Source organism: Microtus ochrogaster, chromosome 8 (genome assembly GCF_000317375.1).
Source record: "Microtus ochrogaster isolate Prairie Vole_2 chromosome 8, MicOch1.0, whole genome shotgun sequence".
NCBI lineage: Eukaryota > Metazoa > Chordata > Mammalia > Rodentia > Cricetidae > Microtus > Microtus ochrogaster.
This window is the reverse complement of record NC_022015.1, coordinates 67,047,348-67,058,604: the sequence shown is the minus strand read 5'-3', so window position 1 is coordinate 67,058,604 and position 11,257 is coordinate 67,047,348. Positions and strand designations below refer to the sequence as shown.

At 35.5% G+C, this 11,257-nt stretch overlaps 1 protein-coding gene across 1 annotated transcript in view; it reads right to left on the bottom strand.

Annotated features, from left to right (window-relative positions):
- Window positions 1-11,257, bottom strand: part of Hells (helicase, lymphoid specific) — a 26,186-nt gene that overhangs the window by 13,077 nt on the left and 1,852 nt on the right. Inside the window, exons 4-8 of the mRNA XM_026781447.1 lie at window positions 9,920-10,147; window positions 8,976-9,158; window positions 7,468-7,611; window positions 4,279-4,475; window positions 1,714-1,810 (exon numbers count right to left, since the gene is read on the bottom strand). Coding sequence (XP_026637248.1) covers window positions 1,714-1,810; window positions 4,279-4,475; window positions 7,468-7,611; window positions 8,976-9,158; window positions 9,920-10,147 — 849 coding nt within the window. The remainder of the gene's footprint in view (window positions 1-1,713; window positions 1,811-4,278; window positions 4,476-7,467; window positions 7,612-8,975; window positions 9,159-9,919; window positions 10,148-11,257) is intronic.

Genomic DNA, 11,257 nt, shown 5'->3' with positions numbered 1-11,257 from the left:
AATTCCCAGCAACCACATGGTGGCTCACAACCATCTGTAATGAGGTCTGGTGCCCTCTTCTGGCCTGCAGGCATACACACAGATAGAATATTGTATAAATAAATAATAAATAAATAAATAAATAAATAAATAAATATTAAAAAAAACATATATGCCAGTAAGTTACTTGTAGCATACATTAGAAACCATTGTTGAGAAATGGGTTTTAAAACATATAATTCACAAAATAACTATAAGAAATCCAGACATTTGAGTATCTTTGGTATAGTAATGAGATTAATCCCAGGTTTATATAAACAAAACCAACTAATTTAATTTAAATCAATTTTTTCAATTTAATTTTGGCAGATATATAAATTCTTCCTGGAGAACGACTGCCTGTTTTTACAGAGCCTATGTAATATGGTGGGGAAATGGCTCAATGGTTGAACGCTTGTCTGGGACACACTACCAAAATAAAGGCAACAGGTGATATAAAATTTAGACCAAAGAGTTTGTTTGTAAAGACAAGCCCTTTAACCCAGAAATCTCTTCTATGAAAACAGGAAACAGGAAGAGATTTAAGAACAGATATTTTAAGCTAATTTTTAATACAGGAAAAATATTGATATAAAAACTATATATAATTATAGAGGGGCAGGGCAACCTGATATTAAAGCACAATTAAAATCCAATGTGTCTGCCCAACACTCAAGAAAAAAACAAGAAAAACTCATGTAACATCCATCAAAACTAAGTCCCTGTCTATATAGTGAGGCCAGCCAGGGCTACATAACAAGATCCTGTCTTTAAATAAAGTCAGTAAGAGATAAAATATAATGTGCCAAATATTCACAAAGGAAAAACTTTAATCTCTTTTAAAGCATAGTAAAAATAACTTCTGTAATGAAAAACTGTTTAATTCACAAAATATACCTACACAAATGCATATACAGTTGACAGGGGTATGGAAGAACAAACACAATAAACATACAGGTAAGGATGAGGACTTGGAAAGGATTTTTTTAAAAAAAATATTTATTTATTTATTATGCATACAATATTCTGTCTGTGTGTATGTCTGCAGGCCAGAAGAGGGCACCAGACCTCATTACAGATGGTTGAGCCACCATGTGGTTGCCGAGAATTGAACTCAGGAACCTATGGAAGAGCAGGCAATGCTCTTAACCACTGAGTCATCTCTCCAGCCCCCGGAAAGGATTATTTTTATTTTCTACTGTTTCACCTTTTTTTAATGAGCATAAATAGAAAAATTAAAAAATTGAATAAAATTGTCAGAGCACAATCAAAATGCTTCAAAAGCCTATGAGATCTTCGAAAGTTTGTCTAAAGTAAACATAGGTATGATGGATGGTAGAATGGAATAAGGCTTTCAGGAAGCATGAAACACAAGTGGATTAGACAATAACGATGAAAGGAAGTAAACCACATAAACATTATTGGCAAATATTGCATGAACCTACAAGTTTTTAATTGTCTAGCTGATAAATAAAATGGCAAACCAAAAAATGTAAATGAAGATGTATATTTAAAAGAAAACAGCGAAATTTAGCTGATTATTTGAGTTTCTGCCATAAATCAATATGACAAGTCAAAGTAGGGGAAAGAAATTAAATTTAAGGTGTCTCATTATTCAAGTCTCTACTACAGGGGTTAAGACCCTAGAATTACTTATTTTTAGTATGACGTGAGCAGAATAAGGAGGTTCGGCACCTGGTGAAGCATATGTAAAACGTTCTGTTCTCGCTCTTTAGCTATAATATCTTCAGCAGTTTCAGAAAGGCTAGTGATGTCAAACCAAGACTCAAAGCTAGAAAAAAAAATGATTACAAGTTAACCTAACACATGAATTCAATTATACTTACATGATACCTATATATATATATAGTTCCAAATTTTTAATTAATTCTTATTTTATAGTTTTTTTGCCTTTGGTTTTGTTTGTGTGTGTATGTATGTGTTTGTTTGTTTGTTTTGAGATATACAGGGTCTCATTTAGCCCAGGCTGAAATCAAATTCACTATTTTGCCAATTTTGACCATGAACTCCTCCTGGTCTTCTTTAACTCCCCTGTCCCCAAATGTTGATATTTATTTTATTTTTGGTTTTTCAAGATAGGGTTTCTCTGTGTAACAACAGCCCTGGCTGTCCTGGACCTCACTTTGTAGACTAAGCTGGCCTCAAACTCATAGAGATCCACCTGCTTCTGCCTCCTGATTGCTGGGATTAAAAGTGTTCACCACTACACCCAGCTTCCAAATGCTGATATTATGGGCATATGCCACTATACACAGCATCAATTTCATATTGGCTTGTGTATTAAAGGCAAATTTTAAAATTCAATTAAAATCTTTATTCCATGAGAATTGTTCTGAAATCTGAAAGAAGACATTTTTTCTAAAAAAGATAATCATATACAAGTCAAATACAAATTATAGAATGAAAAGTTTCTTGTTCATTTGCTTTTGTCCTGCTAAGAATAGAAACCAGGGCTTCAAATATGCTAAACAGAACTTTTTCACTGAGCTACATCTCCAATCCAAAGCACTTATTTTATGAAAACATTTAAGAATAGTTATATAAGTGATGATGCTCTTTTTGAAAACCAATCTGAATGGTATCTCTGTACAGGTATAAATCTAACATATGGCTGTTGTTACACATACATGTTAAGAGTAGGTGTGATGCTAAGACTGGAACAGAGGACTTTCCATACCAACAACTTATATCCTAAGCCCTTGGGTTTTGGCTGCATAGCTTAGGCCAGCTTTGAACTCTCAATCCTCCTTCCTCAGCAAAGGGATAGCAGGAATGCACTACCACACGTAGTTCAAAGTTTTTAAGTTCAATATAACTATAATATTAAGCTGAAAAGGGGATTGATTAGTTCTTCCACATGTTAAGAAGGGAGGAAATAGTTTAAAGAATGCAGATATTCATATAGTAGACCACGTATTCTCAAATATAGACAACTCGATGTATGGTTTTAAAATTAAGATTTTCAATTAGCATCTTGAAACGAATTCATAGATCTCTTAAGTTTATCCTTTAAAAAAATGTTTGCATAGTTACAATAAGAGCCTGGCATTATGTCAGAGTTGAACAATCAAACTTAAAATGCATTCTCAAGATAAAACACCAGATTTCTCATATTCAATTAGCTTTCTTCCCTTACTAATGCCAACATAAATATAATTCAATTATTTTGTCTGGTGTGGAAAGTCTCTTGTATGTTGTGTGTTGCTTTTATTGATGAATGAATAAAGAAATGTATTGGCCTGTGATAGGGCAGAGTAGAGGTAGTCAGTTTCTGTGTGATTATTTTGAGTCTGGACAGCCAAGAACAAGCAGCTTCCAACAAACAAACAGCTTCCTACAACATTTTGTCCTCAATCTTTTTGCTTTATTTCACATTGGTTTTTCTTACTAATAGAATCTTTTTCTAATCTGAAGATAATTCTCTGGAAACTTTTGGAAAATATAATTTGAATTTCAAATATACCAACAAAAATATTAGGATGAAGCCGGGCGGTGGTGGCACACGCCTTTAATCCCAGGACTCGGGAGGCAGAGGCAGGCGGATCTCTGGGAGTTCGAGACCAGCCTGGTCTACAAGAGCTAGTTCCAGGACAGGCTCCAAAACCACAGAGAAACCCTGTCTCGAAAAACCAAAAAAAAAAAAAAAAAGGTTGAAACCGGGAATTTCAAAGTTTTCTCTGGTGCCAACTAGTCATATTTTTTAATAACTTCTAACCAGGCTTTCTTATATGAAATAAAGAACACATCTAAACTCTTCATCTGACTGAGCTAGCCTGTAAAATATCCATATGAAATGAAAGCATTTTAGAATTAAAAAGCTCATGATTAACTATTATTTTCATTAGGAAAAACATTTTAAGGTATTGTAAAATTATTTATTTGTGGAAGGGTTGTATACATGTTACACAACACAGGAAGGGAGACAGAAAAGCAAACATGCAAAAGTCACTGACTGCCTGGTACGGGCTTTCAGAACTGAATTCAGGCCTTCAGATTTAGTGGCCTTCACTTGCTCAGCCATCTTCGCAGTCCCTTAAGGGATTTGTTTCCCTTTAATCAACCTGAATATTTTAAATCTTTATATATTCAAATATATATTCATATATATACAAATTGGCTAAAATATCATTTAAATTCAGCTACCAAAAAGAAAGGAATCAGTTTCAGCTAAGAACACAGATTTTTAAGGTCAAAAACCAAACAAACAAAAAACAGAAAACAAGTAACTACCTTACTTACCTTTTCAAGTCATCAAATACATCTGGTAACAAAAAGTTTAGCAATGACCAAAGTTCTGATAAATTGTTTTGCAAGGGAGTACCAGTCAAAAGAAGTTTGTTATCAGCATTGAACCGTTTTAACTCCCTGATTAGCCGGCACTTCATATTCTTAATCCTGTGTCCTTCATCTACTATTAAGTATTTCCAATAGCAATGCTAGAAAATGAATTGAAGAAAGAAATTTTAAGAATTAATCTCATAATTTTTTTCTCAAAACACTTCTAAACATAAGACTTCTTTTAAGGGACATTTATTGAACTCCATCAAATGTCATTTTACTATCTATTGGGATTATTCTTTTCTCCTGTTGTCATAATGATAATAATTAAATTCGTAAACCCAGTGCCAATTATGTTCCTTCACTGAAAACCCCCTGATATCATTTGTTAATATTTTTATTCATTCTGAAATCAAAATCATGTTTAGCTTTCCCCTTGGTGCTTTGCCATGTGACATTAGAGTCCTGAAAAACTGGTATTAAAATATTAATAGATTAATGAAAGAAAAAACACCTATCATTAGTTATATGTACTCCAGAATATGGTTTCATTACTTATTTTTTACTTTTTATTTATTTTGTTTAATTGGGATATCTCTATGTATTCCTAGCTAGTCTGGATCTCAGAGATCACCTGTGTATGTGTATACCTCCTGAATGGCTAGTATTAAAGGTGTGAAACACCAGACCAGCTTGCTCCAAAATCTCAAAGCAGTTTTGAAACTTTCATTTTGAGACCTACATATAAAACTGATAATCTTTTTTTGTTATTTTCTGTTTGTTTCTTTCTTAACCACTAAGAGATGGCTTAGTGGTTAAAAGCACTTGTTGCAGCCAGGTGGTGGTGAAGCACACCTGCCTTTAATCCCAGCCTTCCGGAGGCACAGAAATAAGGATCTGTGAGTTCAAGACCAGCCTGGTCTACAGAGTGAGTTCCAGGACAGCTAGGGATATACAGAGACATCGTCTTGAACCCCCCCCCCCAAAAAAAAAAGCCAGACGGTGGTGATGCATGCCTTTAATATCAGCACTCAAGAGGCAGAGGCAGGTGGGTCTGAGTTCAAGACCAGCCTGGTCTACAGAGTGAGTGCCAGGACAGGCTCCAAAGCTACACAGAGAAACCCTGTCTCGAAAAATAGAAAAAGAAAGAAAAACAAGTATAACAACATAAAAGAAAACCACTTCTTACTCTGCCAGAAGATTTGGGTTGTGCACCCACATTGAGGCTCACCATCTGTTACCCAAAACAGGAGATTCAATGATCTCTTCTGACCTCAGAGGGCACCAGGTACACATCCATTCAGGCATAACACCCATCACATCAAATAAAAAAACTTTTTTGTCTTCAAGAAAGATTAGCAACTTGGATAAAAAAATATGAAATGAGATACATTTAAACTTTATACAGTTAATTCCCAACAGAATTTAAAAAAAAGTATTACCACTTTTTAAATATAACAACTAAAGGGGCTTACTTTTCTGGTAACATAAAAAGCCAAATAATCTGAATAATCTCCCACTACAAAACCTGTATTTAAAAGTGCAACATAAAACACAAAACATGAAATAAGTGAAAGACAAGAGAAAAACCAAAAAGGGAAATGAGATGAAACCTACTAGTAAGTAAGCACTGATAACTTTGCAGTCATCAACACCAACCTCAGTTACACTACCAACAAAAGCTAAAACCTTAGCAACAGATCAGTGGCTCAGTGGGAAAGACTTTCACAACTAGCAATAGGAACTCACAAGGAAGCGTCACTGTCAATATAGGCAAGGTGAAGAAGATATAAATCATGAGTCTTCAGGCTACATATTTAAGTAAGAATCAAGTTACAAAGGAGAATATATGGTCTGATTTATGTATAAATTATATCTGTTACCTCAATAGTAGTTACTTAGGTCGAAGAATTCTCATGTAGAATTACAAGCACTCCATATTATTTGAAGTGAGCTATCACTATGAAGTGCTAGCCTGGAACTTGCCAAGCACAGGGATTTCTTTTTTTTTTTTTGGTTTTTTCGAGTCAGGGTTTCTCTGTGGCTTTGGAGCCTGTCCTGGAACTAGCTCTGTACACCAGGCTGGTCTCGAACTCAGAGATCCGCCTGCCTCTGCCTCCCGAGTGCTGGGATTAAAGGCATGCGCCACCATTGCCCGGCCCAAACATTGGTTTCTTATATAAATGTTTACTGTAAAGAAATAGCTTTTAGAATTTGTGTGTGTGTGTGTGTGTGTCCCCTTGAAGATAGGGTGTAACTCTGTGATGCAGGCTAGTCGCAAATCAAAGTAATCCTCCTGCCTCTGCATTATGAGTACTGAGATTACAATCATGACACCAGATGCTATTGTTAATTTTTAACAGTACACTATAGAGCTATGGCTACTGCCAAATCACATTCAACAATATCACACACAAAAATAGAACATTTGATAAACACTATCTGTGGGTGTGTTAGCTATTACTACTCCACTATGAGCTGTGTGTTTTGATGTAATATTTTAGCCACTATCTATGCTACTTTCTTTGCTTCATGTAAAAAAAAAAAAGCTAAGGATTTGGGCAGTGGTGGCACATGCCTTTAATCTCAGTATGCTGGAGGCAGAGGTTAGTTCATCTTTGCGTTTGAGGCCAGATACATCTGTACAGTGACTTTCAAAACAGCTAGGGACATGAAGAAGCCACATCTTTTAAAAAAAAAAAAAAAAAAAAAAAGCAAAGAAAGTGCTAAGGGAACCCACTCAGGCTCAGAGAAATACAAAGCAGTAAGAACTACATGTAATTCAGCTGGAGTAGTGAGAGAAAAAAGCAATTAACTACATGTAAAAATAACGATTTATAGTCATAGTTGAATAAAACTGAACCAATAAATCACAACTACTAGTTCTCAAATTGATTTATAACATATTTACAGATCAGATTTATGTATATATGTATGGCTGATTGTAATACTTTAATACGGCCAGTTTAAAATGTCAAAAGTCTCTAATTCTAACAGACAACCACTTTCAACACAATCTTTCTATAAAGGCTCTAGCTTCTAAAGGAAATACAAAGTACATTATTTCAACCACAATGAAACAAGTGTTAATGGATGGCAAGAGCATGAATTTAAAAATCTGAGTCATGAACTACAACCATCTATCTGTACCTGTAAAGCATTCTGGTCTCTCATGGCTATTTCAAATGATGTGATTACCACGGGATGAATCTGCAGTGTCCCTTGTCTTTTGTGGATATTCTTTACCAATTTTCGACGTTCCTGCCGGGTTCCATGATACAACATAGTAGGAATCTATAAGATTATATTAATTCAGAACAAAATATGAGTTGAAAAATAAAGAACAAATGACTTTCTAGAAGATAATTTTAGTTCTATTCCCCTATGACAAAATAAGTCAACTTAATAAATCATTTGGCTAACATAAGAGAAAATGGGGGAAAAAAGCACCCCTAAACCCACAAAAACAAAACGGTTTATGAGACAGATGAGTAAGTCAATTCTGGAACATATTCTTCTCAAGTATTCTCAAGGCAAGGACATAGACAAGATAGCATGTGTATGCAGTACTTATGCTTAAAAACAAGCTAGGTGCTGGTGGTTAATCCCAGCACTCGGGAGGCAGAGGCAGGCAGATCTCTCTGAGTTCAAGGTCAGTCTGGTCTACAAGAGCTAGTTACTTCCAAGACAGGCTCCAAAGCTACAGTGAATCCGTCTCAAAAAACAAAAAAAACAAAAAAAAAAAAAAAAAAAAAAAACAAAAACAATCACTTATAAACAAGTGCAAAAACAAATCTTTTGCAATCCAGAACTCACTATTTAAGGAACTGATACATACAAGAATGAATATCATTGGAGGGAGTGGGGAAGATAACATGCATTTGGGTTAAAAAAAAAAATGCCTGGAAGAATAAACATAAGGAAACTGGAGAAACAATTTAGCAGTTACAGTACTTGCTGCTCTTCCAGGACATGGCTTCCATCCCCAATCCCCACATTATGGCACACACGTCTTTAATTCCAGTTCCAGGGGATTTGATGCCCTATACTGGCACAAGACACGCATGTGGTATACATTTGAAAATAATTTTAAAAATAAAAGGAATAGTAGGGCACACCTTTATTCCCAGCGCTCAGGAGGCAGAGGCAGGTGGATCTCTGTGAGTTTGATGCCAGCCTGGTTTACAGAGCTAGTTCCAGGACAGCACAGCTAGGGCTATTACACAGGGAAACCCTGTCTTGAAAAACCATAAAGAAAAAGAAAAAAAACAACAAATAAAAAGAATAAACATGATATGCTGAGCAGTCAAGAGGCTGAGGAAGCAAGACTGCAGTAAATCATTGAGCTAAACCTCTGAGAACAGCTGGGCTACAAAGTTGAAACCATGTCTCAACAAATCAAGCTGAAAAATAAACACAATAAAGAATATTCTTTTATGTAGATCTGTCTCAGATGAGTAAATCTGTGAAATCCCAAATATAATCCCAGGACATTTTAAGCAAAACAAACCAAAGAAAAGGGCTGTTCAAATTGAATAAGTCAAATTAGATTCAATATTTATGGGAATCTATTAAGTTACTATGGGTGATCTATAATTCAAGCAACAAAACAGAAAAAAATATATGCAATAATATTAATGTAAGAAAATATATCTTACTTCTGGGGTAAATCTTTTGAATTCAGCCATCCAGTTTGGAAGCGTAGACAAAGGGCCACAAACAAGAAAAGGTCCAGGTACTCCCCTCTGAATCATCAATGCAATTGTAGCAATGCACTGAACAGTCTTTCCCAAACCCATTTCATCTGCTAAAATGCCATTAATTCCATTTTCCCAAAGCATCTGGACAAAAGAATACACTATATGTAAATACGAATACAAACATTTACTAAATCAACAAAGGATTCTATTTAAAAACAATCAAAACTATGAGGCCAAAATAATAAAATAAATTATAACAGAAGTCCTTTATCAAAGCCATAAAGTGTTGAAGATCTGACAAGTTCATTTTCCTGTTAAAACACTCAGAAAATGCATAGAAAGGACTGGAGAAATGACTACGCAGTTAAGACCATTTGCTTCTCTTCCACAGGATCAGAGTTCAGATCCTACCACCTGTAACTCCAGCCACAAGGAACCCAATGCAATCTTCAGGATTCTGCACTGTTCAATAGACAAGTACAAGGTACACATGCATACTCCCACATTGTATATACAATAAATTTTTAAAAAATACACACAAATATTTCCTTTATACTAACAGAGCAACTTGAGTAGTGGTATATAATCTACTAATTAGAGAAAAGCCAGGCAGTAGAGGCACACGCCTTTAATCCCAGCACAGAGACATGAGCCAAAACATGAAAACACATTATCAATGATAAATAATAAATAAAATCTGAAAGGCAAAATAACTTAGCAAATAGTGCTTGCTGTGCAAGTCTGCTGACCTAAGCTCAACTGTGAAACTCCACCTAAAGATGGAAGAGCACTGACTCCACAAAATCATTTTCTGATATCAACATGTGTTGTGGTGCGCACCCCAACCCCCACATAGACACAATAATAATAGAATTGTTTTTAAAAAGGAAACAATTCATTACCCTGAGCCATTCCATGCCTTCTACTTGGTACCACCTCATCACTCCTCCTGTGAAGTGTTTTGGTTGTTGAAAAGGTACAGGCTGTCCATTACATTTCCGAACTGGGTCAAAAAAGGATTTAGAATTCTCCCTAACCGTTTGAGACAATCTATCTTTAATTATACTATTTGAATCCTTATTTTTCTGAAGATCTTCTACACAGAGATTAGTAGTGGAAGAGCTTTCATCCTGTAATGAGAAATATTTAATTAAAAGTTTGATATTAAACACTGCTAACAAGCTGGCGGCATAGATCTCAGTGGGTAAAAAAATCACTTACTATGCAAGCCTGGAGTCCAGAGTTCAAAACAAGCATGAGAAACCACTGATAGCAATGACTTCCCATGTACACAGAGACACGGAGGCGCGCACACACACACAACATGCATGAAATATTTTTCAAAAAAGAAAATGTAACAAAATCTATAATACTGTAGCTACTAGATCTGGAGAATAAAACCTGTACGCACAGTGAAAAAAATCAAGACATTTCCATTCCCATATAAATGTAAAGTCATTTAAAAAAAATGTGAAGGCATAAAAAAAAAAAAACAAGAAAAAAAAACAAAAAACAGGGCTGGAAATACCTCCATAGTCTTCTGAACTTGCAGAAGACTAAGCTCATTTCCCAGTACCCTCCTCCACTCTAGCTCTGGAAAATTCCTTTTTATGGCCTCTTCGGGCATTCAAATTCACATGTATATATACATAGACACATAAATAAAAATAATCTTTAGGTTGGGCAGGGATAGCACATGCTTTAATCCTAGCACTAGGGAGGCAGAGGCAGGTGGATCTGAGTCCAAACTCAGCCTGGCTAAAGAGTGAAGTCCAGGACAGTTAGTGCTACACAGAAAAACTGATTCTAAAAACTAAAGAAAACAATAAGAAGAAAAAAAAAGCAATCTTTTAAAAAGGAATGTCAGTATATTTCTACTTGTGAAACTCAATAACTTAATGATGGTTTAAAAAAAATGCCCTTTTTCTTTGTTTGGGAACAGCCTCCTATGTATCACAGGATGGCTTTGAACTTACTATGAATGCCCGACTGGTCTCAAACTCATAATCCTCCTGGTTCACCTGAAATTTCTAGTAATATCAGGCTCAAGATGCCATTAACTCCTGTTTTAAAATGGTAAGGAGTGGGGTGGTGGTGGTGCGCATCTTTAATCCAGTACTCCAGAAGCAAGCAGATCTGAGTTTGAGGGGAGCCTGGTCTACAGAGGGAGTTCCAGGACAGCCAGGGCTGTTACAGAGACACTCTCCCTCAAAAAAAATATAGGTAGGTAGGTGGGTGGG